This window comes from Oncorhynchus mykiss, chromosome 15 (assembly GCF_013265735.2).
Source record: "Oncorhynchus mykiss isolate Arlee chromosome 15, USDA_OmykA_1.1, whole genome shotgun sequence".
Lineage (NCBI taxonomy): Eukaryota > Metazoa > Chordata > Actinopteri > Salmoniformes > Salmonidae > Oncorhynchus > Oncorhynchus mykiss.
In genome coordinates this window covers 41,740,026-41,759,903 of record NC_048579.1, presented here as the reverse complement: position 1 = coordinate 41,759,903, position 19,878 = coordinate 41,740,026, and the positions used below count along the sequence as shown (strand labels likewise).

The 19,878-nt window shown below is 41.0% G+C and overlaps 1 protein-coding gene and 1 long non-coding RNA gene across 5 annotated transcripts in view; both read left to right on the top strand.

Annotated features, from left to right (window-relative positions):
• Positions 1-19,878, top strand: part of LOC110490076 (segment polarity protein dishevelled homolog DVL-3) — a 45,909-nt gene that overhangs the window by 8,955 nt on the left and 17,076 nt on the right. For all 4 annotated transcript variants that reach the window (XM_036944371.1, XM_021563222.2, XM_036944370.1 and 1 more), the window contains exons 2-4: positions 9,432-9,501; positions 11,733-11,860; positions 12,632-12,771. In XM_036944371.1, coding sequence (XP_036800266.1) covers positions 9,432-9,501; positions 11,733-11,860; positions 12,632-12,771 — 338 coding nt within the window. The remainder of the gene's footprint in view (positions 1-9,431; positions 9,502-11,732; positions 11,861-12,631; positions 12,772-19,878) is intronic.
• On the top strand, positions 5,270-8,209 carry LOC118938800. Its single transcript, XR_005036091.1, has 2 exons — positions 5,270-5,507; positions 6,979-8,209. It is a non-coding gene; the product is annotated as an uncharacterized LOC118938800 (long non-coding RNA).

The following is a 19,878-nucleotide window of genomic DNA, read 5'->3' as shown; positions in this document are numbered from 1 at the left end:
GACTGACCAGGTGAAAGTTATGATCCCATATTGATGTCACTTGTTAAATCCACTTCAGTCAGTGTAGATGAAGGGGAGGAGGCAGGTTAAAGAATAATTTTTAAGACTTGAAAGAATTCAGACATGGATTGTGTATGTGTGCCATTCAGAGATAAAGCAAAGCAGTTCGACACATATAACAACACAGAGTTACACATGGAATAAACACACATACAGTCAATAATACAGTAGGAAAAGTCTATATACAGTGTGTGAAAATGAGGTAAGATAAGGGAGGTAAGGCAAAAAATAGGCCATAGTGGCAAAGTAATTACAATATAGCAATTAAAAACTGCTGATAGATGTGCAGAAGATGAATGTGCAAATAGAGATACTGGGGTGCAAAGGAGCAAGATAAATAAATAGATACAGTATGGGGATGAGGTAGATAGCCCATCTGTAAACAGCCCATCTATGTACAGGTGCAGTGATCTGTGAGCTGCTCTGACAGTTGGTGCTTAAAGTTAGTGAGGGAGATATGAGTCTCCAGCTTCAGTGATTTTTGCAGTTCATTCCAGTCATTGGCAGCAGAGAACTGGAAGGAAAGGCAGCCAAAAGAGGAATTGGCTTTGGCGGTGACCAGTGAAATACGAGGTTTTACGAGGGTATATTTGGCAGCATGAGTGAAGGATGCTTTGTTGCGAAAGAGGAAGCCGATTCTAGATTTAATTTTGGATTGGAGATGCTTAATGTGAGTCTGGAAGGAGAGTTTACAGTCTAGCCAGACACCTAGGTATTTGTAGTTGTCCACATGTCAGAACCGTCCAGAGTAGTGATGCTGGATGGGCGGGCAGTGATCGGTTTAAGAGCATACACTTAGTTTTACTAGCATTTCAGAGCAGTTGGAGGCCACGGAAGGAGAGTTGTATGGCATTGAAGCTTGTCTGGAGGTTTCTTAGCACAGTGTCCAAAGAAGGACCAGAAGTATACAGAATGGTGTCGTCTGCGTAGAGGTGGATCAGAGAATCACCAGCAGCAAGAGCGCCATCATTGATACAGAGAAGAGAGTCCGCCCGAGGCTTGAACCCTGTGGCACCCGCCTAGGAGACTGCCAGAGGTCCGGACAACAGGCCCTCCGATTTGACACACTGAACTCTGTCTGAGAAGTAGTTGGTGAACCAGGCGAGACAGTCTTTTGAGAAACCAAGGTTGTTGAGTTTGCCGATAAGAATGTGGTGATTGACAGAGTCAAAAGCCTTGGCCAGGTCGATGAATAGAGCTGCACAGTAATGTCTTTTATCGATGGCGGTTATGATATCGTTTAGGACCTTGAGAGTGGCTGAGGTGCACCCATGACCAGCTCTGTCTAAATTGTTGACATCCCTTTTTTCAATACCATTTTGAATTGTAATTACTTGCTACTATGGCCTATTTATTGCTTTACCTCCTCACTCCATTTGCACACACTGTATGTTTGTTTACTCCATGTGTAACTCTGTGTTGTTGTTTGTGTCGCACTGCTTTGCTTTATTTTGGCCAGGTCGCAGATGTAAATGAGAACTTGTTCTCAACTAGCCTACCTGGCTAAATAAAGGTGAAATGAAAAAATGTATGTATATAAATGTATTTTGTTGTACTTTGTACTTTTTGTTGTACTTTGTTGAAGCACATTTGGCAGAGATTACAGCCTCGAATCTTCTTGGGTATGACACTACAAGCTTGGCAAACCTGTATTTGGGGAGTTTCTCCCATTCTGCTCTGCCGATCCACTCAAGCTCTGTCAGGTTGGGTGAGGAGTGTTGCTGCACAGCTATTTTCAGGTCTCTCCAGAGATGTTCATTCGGATTCAAGTTCGGGCTCTGGCTGGGCTACTTAAGGACATTCAGAGACATGTCCTGAAACCACTCCTGCGTTGTCTTGGCTGTGTGCTTAGGGTTGTTGTCCTGTTGGATGGTGAACCTTTGCCCCAGTCTGAGGTCCTTAGCACTCTGGAGCAAGGATCTCTCTGTACTTTGCTCTGTTAATCTTTCCCTTGATCCTGACTAGTCTCCCAGTCTCTGCCGCTGAAAACTATCCCCACAGCATGATGCTGCCACCACCATGCTTCACTATAGGGATGATGCCAGGTTTCCTCCAGACGTGACGCTTGGCATTCAGGGCAAATAGTTCAATCTTGGTTTCATCGGACCAGAGATTCTTGTTTCTCATGGTCTCATACCCAAGAAGATTCGAGGCTGTAATCTCTGCCAAATGTGCTTCAACAAAGTACTGAGTAAAGGGTCTGAATACTTATGTAAATGTGATATTTAATTATCTATTTGCAAAAAAACTGTTATTGCTGTGTCATTACGGGGTATTGGGTAGATTGAAGAAAAAATACACTACCGGTCAAAAGTTTTAGAACACCTTCTCATTTCAAGGGTTTTTCTTTATTTTTACTATTTTCTACATTGTATAATAATAGTGAAGACATCAAAACTATGAACACATATGGAATCATGTAGTAAGCAAAAAAGTGTTAAACAAATCAAAAATATATTTCTTCAAAAAGCCACCCTTTTCCTTGATGACAGCTTTGCACACACTTGGCATTCTCTCAACCAGCTTCACCTGGAATTATTTAATCCATTTTTTAACACTTTTTTGCTTACTACATAAACATTAGCCAAATACATTTAAACTTATTTATTATTTTTTTTTTTTACAATTCCTGACATTTAATCCTAGTAAAAATTTGCTGTCTTAGGTCAGTTAGGATCACCACTTTATTTTAACAATGTGAAATGTCAGAATAGTACTAGAGAGAATTATTTTTTTTCAGCTTTTATTTCTTTCATCATATTCCCAGTGGGTCAGAAGTTTACATACACTCAATTAGTATTTGGTAACATTGCCTTTTAATTGTTTCGGGTATCCTTTCACAAACTTCCCACAATAAGTTGGGTGAATTTTGGCCCATTCCTCCTGACAGAGCTGGTGTAACTGAGTCAGGTTTGTAGGCCTCCTTGCTCACACACGCTTTTTCAGTTCTGCCTGCAAATTTTCTATAGGATTGAGGTCAGGGCTTTGTGATGGCCATTCCAATACCTTGACTTTGTTGTCCTTAAGCCATTTTGCCACAACTTTGGAAGTATGCTTGGGGTCATTGTCCATTTGGAAGACCCATATGCGACCAAGCTTTAACTTCCTGACTGATGTCTTGAGATGTTGCTTCAATATATCCACATAATTTTCCTACCACCTGATGCCATCTATTTTGTGTAGTGCATTGGTGGCTGACTAAATACTTTTTTGCCCCACTGTATATGGGAGATACAATCTTCCCAGCTCTGCAGATTCTGCTGTGAGGAGGCAGAGTCATTATATCGTTTATTTTTCTTTAACCATTTATGTTCTTTAATACAGGGCCGACATACAAGTTCCTTACTTTTTTCCCCTTCTACTTGCCTCTTCCATTTTTGTGGTAATGCTGCAATTAATTGGTTGTAATTTTGGGTAGAGCAGACATTTCCATATGTCTGTGTTAGCTGCATGTGTGACATAACTCCACCAGTCCTATTTATGATATCATTCACTAAAATTATACCTTTTTTAAACATTTCTTCAAAAAATACATTTTTTTTAAATCAAAAGTATATTTGAATTTAACCACAATATTTGTTGTATTATTTGTTCTGTCTTTTCAGGTGGATTAAACTGAAATTGCAACCAACTTTCTAAGGCTTGTTTAAAACATTTGTTCCTTTTCAAACAATCGAAATTGGGCCGGTATAATCTGAATAAAGGGAAAAAGGCCCTTCTTGAACATAACATGAGACATTCCTACCAATTTACTAGAGAACCAGTTTACTAGAGAACCAGAACTATAGTTTGATAACAAGGAATTTGTGGAGTGGTTGAAAAGTTTTAATGACTTTAAAACCTGTTGGGGCTAGGCGGCAGCATTTTCACTTTTGGATGAAAGGCGTGCCCAGAATAAACTGCCTCCTACTCTTTCCCAGATGGGAATATATGCATATTATTATTATTACTGGTGGATAGAAAACACTCTGAAGTTTCTAAAACTGTTTGAATTATGTCTGTGAGTATAACAGAACTCATATGGCAGACAAAAACCTGAGAAGAAATCCAAACAGGAAGTGTGAACTCAATTTTGAAAACAGTGCCATTTGATGTCCATCTTAGATATGGATGAGCATGCACTTCCTAGGGCTTCCACAAGATGTCACCGTCTTTAGATTCTGGTTGTATGATTCTACTATAAAGGAGGGGCTCAAATAGCTCTTTGAGTCGGTGGTCTCATTGCGCGCGGTCACGAGAGAGTGTTCTTGCATTCAAATGCCTTTCTTCAGACAATGAAATTTTCCGGTTGGAACCTTATTGCTGATTAATGTTTAAAACATCCTAAATATGGATTGCATACATCATTTGACTTGTTTCTACGACCTGTAACGGAACTTTTTAAGTTTTTGTCTGGAGGAATTGCTCGTGCTTTTTGAGGATTGAATTCCGTGCTGAACAAGCTAACAACAAGTGGCTAAATTATGGGCTTTTTGGAACTTTATGGAACAAATGGAACAAACACATTTATTGTCGAACTGGGATTCCTGGAACTGCCTTCTGATGAAGATATTCAAAGGTAAGTGAATATTTATGGTGTTTTTTGTAGCTTCTGTTGACGCCAAAATGGCAGCTATTTCTTTGGGTTCTGAGCGCGGTTCTCAGATTATTCTTTTTCTATAAAGTTTTTTTGAAATCGGACACAGCGGTTGCATAGAGAATACGTTTATCTTTAATTCTGTGAATAACACTTGCATCTTTTATCAATGTTTATTGTGAGTATTTCTGCAAAATCACCGGATGTTTTGGAATCAAAACATTACTGCACTTAACATGCCAATGTAAACTGAGATTTTTTTTTATATATATATATATGCACATTATCGAACAAAACACACAATACATGTATAACATGATGTCCTATAGGTGTCATCTGATGGCGATAATCATAGGTTAGTAATTCATTTTATCTATATTTATGCTTTTGTGACTATAAAATCGATGTGTATGTTTCTGAATTTGGTGGTCATCTAACATAAATATATGTTGTGTCTTCACTGTAAAACATTTTAAAAATCGGACACGATGGGTAGATTAACAAGATGTTTATCTTTCATTTGCTGTATTGGACTTGTTAATGTGTGAAAGTTAAATATTTCTAAATAATATTTTCTTCAGCTGAATGGGGGGGGGGGGGGGGGGGGGTGTTCCCTTTAGGGAACTCCTTGTACCCCCTAGCCCCAACATGTTATTAATGAGTTTTAATGACTCCAAGTGTATGTAAACTTCTGACTTCAACTGTAGATAGGTGTGTGCCTTTCCAAATCATGTCCAATCAATGGATTTTCCCACAGGTGGAGTCCAAATCAAGTTGTAGAAACATCTCAAGGATGATCAATGGAAACAGGATGCACATGAGCTCAATTGAGAGGCTCATAGTAAAGGGTCTGAATACTGATGTAAATAAGGTATTTGCCATAAAATCTGAAAACATGTTTCTGCTTTGTCATTATGGAGCACTGTGTGTAGATTGATGAGGAGTTTTTAAATTGAATCCATTTCAGAAAAGTCTGTTATGTAACAAAATGTGGAAAAGGGGAAGGGGTCTGAATACTTCCCGTGCATGCGTATGTATGTATGTATATAATATATACCCCTTGCCTTGATGACAGCTTTGCACACTCTTGGCATTTTCTCAACCAGCTTCATGAGGTATTCACCTGGAATGCATTTCAATGAACAGGTGTGCCTTGTTAAAAGTACATTTTTGGAATTTCTTTCCGTAATGCATTTGAGCATATCAGTTGTGTTGTGACAAGGGGGGGGGGGGGGGGGACAGCAGTCCATCATTACCGTACGACATGAAGGTCAGTCAATACGGAACATTTCAAGAACTTTGAAAGTTTCTTCAAGTGCAGTCGCAAAAACCATCAAGCGTTATGATGAAACTGTCTGTCATATGAGAACCGCCACAGGAAAGGAAGACCCAGAGTTACCTCTGCTGCAGAGGATAAGTTCATTAGAGTTACCAGCCTCAGAAATTGCAGCCCAAATAAATGCTTCACAGAGTTCAAGTAAAATATACATCTCAACATCAACTGTTCAGAGGAGACTGCGTGAATCAGGCCTTCATGGTTGAATTGCTGCTAAGAAATCACTACTAAAGGACACCAATAATAAGAAGAGACTTGCTTGGGCCAAGAAACACGAACAATGGACATTGAGATTTTTGGTTACAACCGCCGTGTCGCCGCATGTGTGGTTCCCACCATGAAGCATGGAGGAGGAGATGTGATGGTGTGGGGGTGCTTTGCTGGTGACACTGTCTGTGATTTTATTTAGAATTCAAGGCACACTTAACCAGCATGGCTACCACAGCATTCTGCAGCGATACGCCATCCCATCTGGTTTGCGCTTAGTGGGACTATCATTTGTTTTTCAACAGGACAATGACCCAACACACCTCCAGGCTGTGTAAGGGCTATTTGAGCAAGAATGAGAATGATGGAGTGCTGCATCAGATGACCTGGCCTCCACAATCACCTGACCTCAACCCAATTGAGATGGTTTGGGATGAGTTGGACAGCCAACAAGTGCTCAGTATATGTGGGAACTCCTTCAAGACTGTTGGAAAAGCATTCCAGTTGAAGCTGGTTGAGAGAATGCCAAGTGTGTGCAAAGCTGTCATCAAGGCGTGGCTACTTTGAAGAGTCTAAAATATATTTTGATTTGTTTAATACTTTTTTGCTTACTACATGATTGAAATATGTGTTATTTCGTAGTTTGATGTATTCACTATTATTCTATATAGTAAAAATATAGAAAAACCCTTTAATCAGTAGGTGTCTCAACTTTTGACTGGTACGTCTCTCTATATATCTCTCTCTCCTATCTCTCTATCGCAGGTCTATGATTTTTAAATACTCTCTCTTTCTGTAGGACAGTGTGGTGGACTGTCAGCTCTCAGACCTTTGTGAGGAGGACACTGTAGAAGCTGTCCCCACGGTGACAAGGACAGGCAGAGACTGGACAACATGCTGATCCTGAAGAAAGGGCTGAGGGACAATCACACCCTCACAGGACACACCCTCACAGGACACACCCTCACTGCCCAAGTGAGCACAATACAATAAGCCAGGGTAACAGAACACACACACAGGACAGGACAGAAAGTTGAACATTGACTGGCAGAGAATCAACATTTGGCTAGCCTTGACTAAGATCTGTTTATCCTATTGAATGAATGTTGTCATGCCATGTTACCATCGAAGTTGGCTATACATAGGAGTTGGCTAAATGGCACCACACTAACATTTGGCTGAACAGAAAGAATGAAACTTCAATGTACTGGAGGACTACTTTAGAATATGTTGGTGTTGTTACAGGATAGATAGAAAGGAGAATAGGATGTGGTTTGTTTGAGTAGCACCTGAATGCGAGGACAAGCGGTTATGCATAGCAGAGGACCAAAATTGTTTTAGGTTGAGGCACTCCAGGTAGTTTGAATCCGGTTACTATTAGAGATGTCTACACTGATGCCCCATCTAAGAAATAAGGTACCATTTGGAACGCATCCCTAGCATTGAAAGATGATAAACTATTGTTCCTCCTGTTCAGGCGGAACCTGGCATTGGCCTACACTAAGCTGACAGAGGAGTGTAGGGCAGCCCCCGAAGGTACTCATCAATTTCATGCAAGAATTCCCTCTTTGTTACCTTAGGAATAAATCTCTCTACTACAGGAGCTGGGTCGTGGCAGAGGTCTGGCTGTCAAACAGACTGAGAACTTGAGGAAGGCATCCCACGAGCAGATGGCTCAGTATGTCCAGACACATGATGCAAATATTAAAGATTATACTCCATATTGATGTTGAATAAAATAGATCGACCACTGTGCTCACACTGGTTTAGGGAAGTTCTAGAAATGCTTGATTCCATGCCAACTGATGCCTGTCCCCCTCCCCCACCCTCCAGGTCTAAGATGCTGCCCAGCGTCGATCCTCGGTCAGATCAATGTTGATTGCAATATCCCTGAGATGAATGTTGTATATACTGTAACGTTATGGCTATGATGGAGATAACTTGTACCTTTTTTTTTTTTTTTTACAGGTGTGAATGAGACAATGTATCCCCCTAACCTTGTTCTTTCAATAAAGTTCATATTTTATTAATATTATAGTACTTGTTTGTCTTTGTCAAATGTAAGACTAAATGCTATTTGTAATTATTTTTGGTGCAGATTTTTGTTTAATATACTATCCAGATAAAGTGTCTGATCAAGGAACATTACATAGAAAATGCGATCGGTCACTAAAACAGCTGTAACGTGTTCACAGTAAAAGGTATTTCTATTCTGATTGCAGATGTTCAATCATTACAAAACAAGGAAGACTCAATAAGGTTTTCTCTATCTTCATTATACAGTTGTGTAAATGGCAGTTGGTTGGGGGGGGGAAAGTATTGATTTTTATATAAGATACATTTTCACAGGTGTTATTTCTTGACTGATTACAATTTTATTGATGGGGATGTCATATCAGTTGAAAGGGCTGTTTCTCAGCTTTCAAATTATGTATCATGTTTTCATATATGGTTTTACACCAACAAATTATGCACGCAGAGCTCATTAATGCACACAGGGCTCATGATCCAGCAAGAAATGGATCATTTCGCTCAGGCTGTAAAGGGTTAGTTTGTGTTGTTTGCAGGTCATGGAGTCCCCCTCTGTCACATTGACCGCTGTCTCCAAACTTTCCGCTTTAGTTGAGTCGTTATCCACTTTAGAAGTAAGCAGTGCAAGATATTCATTTACCGGATATAATTGCGAGTCGAGGGCAGAGGTAATTTCCTGATAGTAGCGGCCAACTCTTTCTGTTGTCGGGTGTTGATAGCTGACATGTTTCCCACAGGTGAACTGTGAATGGACAGATTATGCTACCTGCTGGAGTGAAATAGAGCTGCTGTTGCTCCTTGTAATACAGTGAACGTCCCAAACCTTAATGTGGTGTTATATGTTGACAATTATTTGAAAATATGTCAGTTAACTCATAGTTATGTTGCATGCCACCGGAACCGGAAGTTCTGTTTTCAATACCTTTCAATATGACACCTTCACAGAAGTGTGATTGACTTGGAGTTACATTGTGTTGTTTAAGTGTTCCCTTTATTTTTTTGAGCAGTGTATGTATATATATATATATACACACACACACACTCAGTGGCCAGTTTATTAGGTATACATTCCTTTTTGCTCATCTTTATCAAATGTGTCAATAATTTCGGAACCCACTGTATAGTATATATATATATATATATATATATATATTAGGTTGCCTTTAATGTTGTGATGTGTGTAACCCGGTGGATTTTTGACTCCCTCCTTTCTCCCCTCAGGGTGGTGAAGGAGGAGATCTCAGACGACAATGCCAAACTTCCCTGTTTCAACGGCCGGGTCGTGTCATGGGTGAGCAACTGTTCTTCATGTTTATCACCGTCATCACCTATGCCCTCTCTCAATTCCACCGCAGTTCCGTGTTTCTCTCTCACTCATTTCAACCACAGCCCGGTTCTTCGTTCTCTCTCCATCGGTCTCTCGGTCTCTCTTGCTCCCTCTCTCTCTCCGTATGTCTGCATGAACCCTCTGTATGCAGGCGTCCCTCATCAGGAGGTCTGGAAGAGAGAGGCCTGTGTATGTTAACACTCCTAACACTTTTGAAATGCATCACACCGTGGTGTTACTCTATGTAAAGGTCACATGACGGTATAACTCACAATTATTATCAGAATTCAGCTGTAAAACACTACTTGATAGGATGCATGTGTGGAATTATGGAATGAGATGAACAGTGTGTGTGTGTGTGTGTGTGTGTGTGTGTGTGTGTGTGTGTGTGTGACTGTTTACTAGCTAGGCAACAGTTAACACACTTGTTTAATTGGGTTTTGGTGGGATCTGTTTTGGCTTCAGATGGTTCGCTCATTTGGGAGCTGTGTGTCTGTGTGTCTCTCCTGCTGTGTGTTTGCAACTGTGTGTGATGATGATTTTGTGTGTGCATTTGAGAGCTGTGTGTGTAGTTGGTTGGTTTTTGTCATTAATTTGTGTACTCTCGGTTGTGCTCTAGAAACCAAAGTCCATCGCTGTCTGAGATGGAATGACTCAGCCAAGACCAGCTACAGTGCATTCAGAAAGTATTCAGACCTCTTGACTTTTTCCACATTTTGTTACGTTACAGCCTTCTTCTAAAATGGATTAAATACATTTTTCCCTCCTCAGCAATCAATCTATACACAATACCCCATAATGACAAATCAAAAACAGGTTTTCCAAAATGTTTGCAAATGTATTAAAAATTAAAAAACAGATACCTTCTTTACAGGCTAGAAACTAACTTATGCTCTGCAGCAGAAGTACATTTGAGTCTTCCTTTCCTGTGGCAGTCCTTATGAGAGCCAGTTTCTTCATAGTGCTTAATGGTTTTTGCGACAGTACTTGAAGAAACTTTCAAAGTTCTTGACATTTTCCGTATTGACTGACCTTCATGTCTTATTAATGTACTGTCATTTCTCTTTACTTATTTGAGCTGTTCTTGCCATAATATGGACTTGGTCTTTTACCAAATAGGCAATCTCCTGTATACCACCCCTACCTTGTCACAAAACAACTGTTTGGCTCAAAGGCATTAAGGAAAGAAATTCCACAAATTAACTTTTAACAAGGCACACCTGTTAATTGAAATGCATTCCAGGTGACTACCTCATGAAGCTGGTTGAGAGAATGTCAAGCGTGTGCAAATCTGTCATCAAGGCAAAGGGTGGCTACTTTGAAGAATCCAAAATCTAAAATATATTTTTGATTTAACACTTTTTTGGTTACTACAATACATGATTCCATATGTGTTATTTCATAGTTTTGATGTCTTCACTATTATTCTGCAATGTAGAAAATAGTAAAAATGAATGAGTAGGTGTGTCCAAACATTTGACTGGTAGTGTATATATAAAAAATAAAATAATAATTAGCCCCGCACATAGTATAAAGCTGCTCCCCAGTGCTTTCGTCCTGCACTATGTTGGTGGATGCTTAGGAGGCAGACCAGAACACGTCTCCCTACTTCCCCAGCTGATTAGATTAGCTAACTGGAATCACAGGATGCTCCACAACGCTCCTGAAATATCCTGGGCCTTACTTATTGAATCTGAGAAAAGGGGGCATGTGTGTGTGTTTGTCAATGGAGGACTGTATGTGTGTCTGTCTTGTGTCCACCTAGTCAATAAGCACATTTACAATTCCGACAGACTGTCACGCATACACACTTATACTCAAAATCATGACTGACTTTGTTACTCACTATCTGTATGTGTCTCACTGTGTCTGTGTCTCGAAGGATTCCCCGGTTCCTCTTATAGAGCACTACTTTTCAATAAAGCCCTAGACAGAGAATAAAGTTAGTAGTATAATGACAAACATAGGACTCTGGTATTAAGTAGTGCAATATAATAGGGAAAAGGGTTTTCCTTGAGGTTTGTCTAAGTCCCCTTCACCTCTCTCTCTCGCCATCATTATCTCACTCACTCATTCACGTTCTCTCTCTCAATTCAATATACTTTTTGGACATGGAAAGTGAAATCACTTACAGTGCCAAAGTAAGCACAAGCAATAATAATACTTTCTCTGTCATTCTCTCTCTCTCTCCCCAGTTGGTGTCAGCAGATGGTTCTCATGGGGGTTCCGATGGGGGTTCTGTGTGTGCAGATAGCCAGGCAGAGCTGCCACCTCCTTTGGAGAGGACCGGTGGCATCGGAGACTCAAGACCCCCCTCTTTTCAGTCAGTATCTGCAAAGTGTGTGTTTGTGTATGCATGTGTGTGACTCTAGTTGACCATCTAACCTAACCCCCCCCCCCCCTCCCCCCTCCTCCCTCTCGTGTGTTGTGGAAGTGGCCTTGACTTAGCTATGGTGAGGTGTAGAGCTAAATACTGTGTGTGTTTCTGTGTCTCTGTGTGTGATTTTTTGTATTTTATTGAAATCATATCTATTATCTGTATGTCTGTGTCTCTCTCTGCCTACCCCCTGGGAGCTCGGGGTCAATATTAAATCAGCCAGCTGGGAAGGTCTTAATCAGACACCCACAACATACACACACACACACACACACACAGAGAGAACACCCCTTTCCCTCTGCTGGTCAGAACTGGTTAATGCCATTTTGCCCACTGCAGCTCTCAAATGTACACACCCATATGCTCATCCTCATGCATAATACACACATATGCGCGTGTGTGTCCGTGTATGCATGTACATAACCACACATACATGGTGTGCACATGCATGCAGCAGTTACAGACAGACTGGCGCTCACGTTCTCTTTGTAGCTAGCTCCTCTCTGGTGAGGCTGACACTAAAACATACTGACATTCTGATAGCAGCACTTGACACTTAAACGGCATGGGTCTGCAACAAAGACTTGCCTTTGTGTGTCTGTCAGACAGTTGTGTGTAGGAGAAGGGAAAATAAATATAATCCCTTCTCTTTGAATTCATTTATTTTCTTTCTCTTTCGTCTCTTTTACTCCCCCTTTTATTTAACCTTCCCATCAGTGCGAACGCTGCCGGCATTCAGGACAATGAGACAGAGACTGAGTCAGTCGTGTTGCTAGAGAGAGAGAGGGAGCGGGAGAGAGACCGGGGCAGGGAGAGGGAGAGGCCGCGAAGGAAAGAGAAAGACACTCATGACCATGGTAAGTCTTAGTGTCTGTCCATCTGCCTTCATGTCACAGCCTATCCCACTTATAGTCCATGGGCCAGCAGAAACATGTGTCCAATTTGGTGTGGCAAAGGTTTGATGGTATTAAATTGTTCCCCACAAGCCCCTGATCAAATTGATATATGATAACCGCTTTCTATGTTTTTAACACCTTTTATATATCTTGTTGTTGACATTTAATCCTAGTAAAAATTCCCTGTCTTAGGTCAGTTAGGATCACCACTTTATTTAGAGAATGTGAAGTGTCAGAATAATAGTCGAGAGAATTATTTATTTCAGCTTTTATTTCTTTCATCACATTCCCAGTGGGTCAGAAGTTTACATACACTCAATTAGTATTTGGTAGAATTGTCTTTAAATTGTTTAACTTGGGTCAAACGTTATGGGTAGCCTTCCAAAAGCTTCCCACAATAAGTTGGGTGAATTTTGGCCTATTCCTCCTGGCAGGACTGGTGTAACTGAGTCAGAGTTGTAGGCCTCCTTGCTCGCACAGGCTTCTTCAGATCTCCCCACAAATTTTCTGTCGAATTGAGGTCAGGGCTTGTCCACAACTTTGGAAGTATGCTTGGCGTCATTGTCCATTTGGAAGACTCATTTGCGACCAAGCTTTAACTTCCAGACTGATGTCTTGAGATGTTTCTTCAATATATCAACATCATTTTCCTGCCCAATGATGCCATCTATTTTGTGAAGTGCACCAGTCCCTCCTGCAGCAAAGCACCCCCACAACATGATCCTGCCACCCCCGTGCTTCACAGTTGGGATGGTGTTCTTCGGCTTGCAGGCCTCCCCCTTTTTCCTCCAAACATAACAACGGTCATTATGGCCAAACAGTTCTATTTTTGTTTCATCAGACCAGGAGGCATTTCTCCAAAAAGTACGATCTTTGTCCCCATGTGCAGTTGCAAACCGTAGTCTGGCTTTTTTATGGTGGTTTTGGAGCAGTGGCTTCTTCCTTGCTGAGTGGCCTTTCAGGTTATGTCGATATAGGACTTGTTTTACTGTGGATATAGATACATTTGTACCTGTTTCCTCCAGCATCTTCATATGGTTCTTTGCTGTTGTTCTGGGATTGATTTTCACTTTTTGCACCAAAGTACATTAATCTCTAGGAGACAGAACGCGTCTCCTTCCTGAGCGGTATGGCAGCAGCGTGGTACCACGGTGTTTATACCTGCGCACTATTGTTTGTACAGATGAACGTGGTATCTTAAGGCATTTGGAAATTGCTCCCAAAGATAGACCAGACTACAATGTTTTTTCTGAGGTCTTGGCTGATTTCTTTTGATTTTCCCATGATGTCAAGCAAAGAGGCACTGAGTTTGAAGGTAGGCCTTCAAATACATCCACAGTCAATTGACTCAAATTATGTCAATCAGAAGCTTCTAAAGCCATGACATCATTGTCTGGAATTTTCCAAGCTGTTTTAAAGGCACAGTCAACTTAGTGTATGTAAACTTCTGACCCACTGGAATTGTGATACAGTGAATTATAAGTGAAATTATCTGTCTGTAAACAATTGTTGGAAAAATTACTTGTGTCATGCACAAAGTAGATGTCCTAACCAACTTGCTAAAACTATAGTTTGTTAACAAGAAATTTGTGGAGTGGTTGATATACAAGTTGTAATGACTCTAACCTAAGTGGATGTAAACTTCCGACTTCAACTGTATTTGTTTTCGGGATATTGGTCGTACTGGGAAATAATAGAGGAGGGCAAGTCCCACTCAATTAGAATTCAGGACCTTCCTTCTGGGATAAAGCAAAAACTGCCTAATCTTTTTATGGGATCTACTGGGGGGAAATATTTATTGACGGTTTGTTTCCAAGTCAATAATTATCTGGGCAAAACCTGTACTTTTCACGAGTTATCTCCTATTTGGAATAACAATTTTATTTTATCTGGCCTCTATGTGCTTTACATTCGCTCATTGGTCTATTTTTAAGGATATTTTCAACCTGCAAGGGCTTCGTTCCTTTCAAGATCTGAAAGAGTCGTATTTTCTCCCTGGTTCTTCCCGTTTCTTGTTTTTTTTTTAAACTCTCAGACCGTAGAAAACCTACAGGGTACCATAAGACACCAAAAGCATGCTCCCACTCTTTATTGAAATAATGTAATAAATATACCTGTTATGGAGGTCAGGGAGAATGACCTACAAATCAATCAAATGTATTTATAAAGCCCTTCTTACATCAGCTGAAGTCACAAAGTGCTGTACAGAAACCCAGCCTAAAACCCCAAACAGCAAGCAATGCAGGTGTAGAAGCACGGTGGCTAGGAAAAACTCCCTAGAAAGGCCAGAACCTAGGAATAAACCAAGAGAGGAACCAGGCTATGAGGGGTGGTGTCACGACTTCCACGTTCGGCGTCACCGGCCTTCTAGCCATCGCCACTCCATTTATCATTGTTCCATTTGTTTTGTCTTGTTCCCTACATACCTGGTTTACATTCCTTAATTACATTGCTGTATATTCTTCTGTCCCCCCCCCATGTCTTTGTGTGGAATTGTTTTGTTACGTGTTTTATGTGTTGCGCCAGGCTGGGTTTCCATGTTTCGTGTTTATTTCACGAAGGTATGTTTATTTGGTAAACTATAGCTTTTGTGACTGTTTTCGCGCTTTGCACATTTGCCATTTTTGCTGGAGGTTTTGACGCAGTAGCATCCGTCTGCTGTTTGCTCCTGTCTAAATAAAGTGTGCGCCTGTTCACAACTCTCTGCTCTCCTGCACCTGACTTCTCCTCCAGTAGCGCTCACCCGTGACAGGTGGCCAGTCCTCTTCTTGCTGTGCCGGGTGGAGATAACAGAACATGGCCAAGATGTTCAAATGTTCATAGATGACCAGCAGGGTCAAATATGAATAATCACAGTGGTTGTCGAGGGTGCAACAGGTCAGCACCTCAGGAGGAAATGTCAGTATCTCTACCGCTCCGGCTGTCTCTAGAGAGTTGAAAACAACAGGTCTGGAACAGGTAGGACGTCCGGTGAACAGGTCAGGGTTGAAACTGGAGCAGTAGCATGGCCAGGTGGAGTGGGCACAGCACGGAGTCATCATGTCAGGTAGTCCTGAGGCATGGTCCTAGGGCTCAGGTCCTCCGAGAGAGAGAAAGAAAGAGAGAAAGAGAGAATTAGAGAACGCATACTTAAATTCACACAGGACACCGGATAGGACAAGAGAAGTACTCCAGATATAACAAACTGACCCTAGCCCCCCGACACATAAACTACTGCAGCATAAATACTGGAGGCTGAGACAGGAGGGGTCGGGAGACAGTCTGGCCCCGTCCGACGATAACCCCGGACAGGGACAAACAGGCAGGAAATAACCCCACCCACTTTGCCAAAGCATAGCCCCCACACCACTAGAGGGATATCTTCAATCACCAACTTACCATCCTGAGACAAGGCTGAGTATAGCCCACAAAAATCTCCACCACGGCACAACCCAAGGGGGGGGGGGCGCCAACCCGGACAGGAAGATCACGTCAGTGACTCAACCCACTCAAGTGACGCACCCCTCCTATGGACGGCATGGAAGAACACCAGTAAGCCAGTGACTCAGTCCCATTTTATTGAAATTATGCAATTGGTGATTAGAAAAAATCCAATATTTTAGCAATTGAGCTATTGCTGATGCCCTCGACAACCCTCAGCAGCCACTAACCAATACAATTCAGTAGGCCCTATACCAATGTTAAGCAACTCTGTTCCTGGAGTACCACAGGTACTGCTGGATTTTGTTCCAACTAGGCACTACACCTGACCAGCTGAGCTAATTGACAGAGAGGAAGAGGAAGAGGCCCAAACTCGATAGAAAATCTGTCTCCCTCCAGCATTTGGTGTTTCTTTCAAGGAGTTTTTGTGTGGAGGTAAAAATGAATGGCTTATTTGCTATGTGATGTTTATTTGATCAAATGGAAGTTTTGTGATGCTTAAGTTGACACGAGTGCCCTGATATAAGTAGGACACATGACATCCCGGCAACTTTGAGAAAAAAAAAACATTTCATATTGGAGTTGTCTCGAGATGGCTAGGCATATTCATGGCCTGAGGCGAGTAGCAAAGCATCTCTCTCCATTGAATACAGGTGGTTGATGTCAACAACCCTCATCTAATATTTTAAAAAGGATTACAATAATGAGATGCAGGGGCGCAACTTTTGTTTAAGAAGTGTGTGGTGGGGGGAGGGGCATTTTAGTTTTAATCCAGTCAGATAAACACTTCAAACAGCCTACTCGACCACTCGGGGGCATCCCCGCATGGTCCTAAAGCAAACCGTTGCCTTGTTTTGCATCATATTCCGATGATAAAACTGCAGGGACAAAAAAATGCAAATTCAGAATGTTGTGGGGACATGTCCTCCCCGTCCCCAGTGAAAGTTGCACCCCTGATGAGATGTATCCACCAATCCAAAGAAAGGATAAGCGGGAGCTAGACAGACCGCCATGCCGCTTTGTGGACAACGACTCCCATTGTTACAGCGGAGAGACATGAATCTTGTCAGTATATCCATAATCTTTGTAATTGATCAGTTCAGTGATTGCCTAAACCAACCTAAAACTGGTTGGTTCGAGCCCTGAATGCTGATTGTCTGACAGCCGTGGTATATCAGACCGTATACCACGGGTATGACAAGACATTTATTTTTACTGCTCTATTTAAGTTGGTAATCAATTTCTAATAGCAATAATGCACCTTGGGGGTTTGTGGTATATTGCCAATATACCAAAGCTAAGGGCTGTTTCCAGGCGCTCCGCATTGTGTTGTGCGTAAGAACAGCCCTTAGCTATGGTATATTGGCTATATACCACATCACTTCAGGCCTTATTGCTTAAATATAAAAACAAATCCATAAATAGTGTAACTAGACACAATCTATAAAGGTTGTAAACCGAAGGCTTTAATACTTTACCAGCTATGTAAGTTGATGCCCTCATCGTAAGGCAGTTTGTTAGAATGTTATGTTGGAATCTAGTGTATATGGATTCAATATTGTCTATCATTAAAATCACTTCAAATGAGTGAAAGATCCCTTTAGGAATATTATAGATACATTTTTAATTTTTTGAAAATAAAATATAGAAATAAGAGATCCAAATACTGATCACAAACAGTTATATGAATAGCGTTTTTGGCATATTTTGGGGAAAAATTATGATTGTAATTTTACAAAGATTATATACAGTATTTTGCAAACCTGGCTAAATTGGTTGCATTATCTCCATAACTATAATATTTTTGGTATTATCATTAGGGAGTATTCCACCTATTGTGAGTTGTGGAAATGTCAGACCAATCCAATTAAAACCAATAGAGCCTGTTGATGGCCATATTGGAAAATGTGTACCCAATGAATAAATAACCAATAGCTAGGCAACATTGTTTAGACATTTCCCAGCTTCATGTAAAGTTTGGTGCACTCATAATGAATGCATTTTGCAAAAATGGGTTACCTGTACCTCTTTGCTGGGATTTTATACAGGTTGCCATGTACTGGGCAGGTTTCACATCGCATTTCTTGATGTTAACACAATTTATAGAATCATATATAATTTTTATAAATAGACAACAGTGAATGCTCCTAAAACATTTTCTAAGTGTTTTAATGTCAAATATTTGAAATGGCTGCAAAATTCAGACTGCTTTTTTTGGCATATTTTTACTACTATTCTGGTAATATTTTGCTAGAAAGTTACATACTTGGGCCGATTTTGTGTTACCCTCATTGTAACAAATATTTGAAGCCATTTTCTGTCTTATTACACCAATTACTTATTCAGTTATGGTCATGCAAAATCAATACAGTTCCTCCCCATTGAAGTTAATGGCGGCCATCTTGAAAATAGGCTGCTGGGATGACTATATGGCAAAAGAAACTTGCCCAGTGAGTGCCTTGTTCTGTGTGAAATGTGGTGTCGTTAACATGTAGGGTACCATGTGACAAGAGTGCATCCCAATACTGCCTATTCTGTCTCGATGTACCCCAAAATGCATACATGTATTACATTTGAACCACCAAGGTGGGTCCATAGAGATGTCATTAAGAATTCAATTGATTCATACCTTACTTTGTGTTGTATTATGAAGTTAATGATATATAAATGTACTAACTGCATAGGAGTCATAACATATAATGCAGTGATAACCACATTTAGCCATTATTGGAGGAATAGGAGGAAGTTGCCCATGGATGCTGATCTAGTCATTTTTTGCATTCTCCCTTAAAGGACGTAGGGGGAGTAACCTGATCCTAGATCTGTGCCTAATGGCAGGGTTTGAATCATGGGTGCCCATGTGTGTTCATTTGATGCCGACGGTCCAGTCCACCCAACCCCAAAGAGTCAATGGGTGAACCTCAAAATCACCTTGATTCCTTATCAAAATGTCAGGGGGGGGGTGGGGGTCTTCTCCTCCAATGCCCTGTATGATTCTCTCTGACACTGAGAAGGAGTCGAAGAGAGAGGATGTTAGGAATAAAAAATATGTACACTACAGTGGGAAAGTATTCAGACCCCTTGACCCTTTCCACCTTTTGTTACGTTACAGCTAAAATGAATTCAATTGTTTTTTTCCCTCATCAATTAACACACAATACCCCTTAATGACAAAGCAAAAACAGGTTTTTAGAAATGTTTGCAAATGCATTCAAATAAAACACTGAAATATCACATTTACATAAGTATTCAGACCCTTTACTCAGTACTTTGTTGAAGCACCTTTGGCAGCAATTACAGCCTCAAGTCTTCTTGGGTATGATGCTACAAGCTTGGCACACCTGTCGTTGTCCTGTTGGATGGTGAACCTTCACGCCAGGTCTTGAGCATTCTAGAGCAGGTTTTCATGAAGGATCTCACTGTACTTTGCTCCGTTCATCTTTCCCTCGATTCTGACAAGTCTCCCAGTCCCTGCCGCTGACAAACATCCCCACAGCATGATGCTGCCACCACCATGCTTCACCGTAGGGATGGTGCCAGGTTTCCTCCAGACATGATGCTTGGCATTCAGACCAAAGAGTTCAATCTTGGTTTCGTCACACCAGATAATCTTGTTTCTCATGGTCTGTGTGTCCTTTAGGTGCCTTT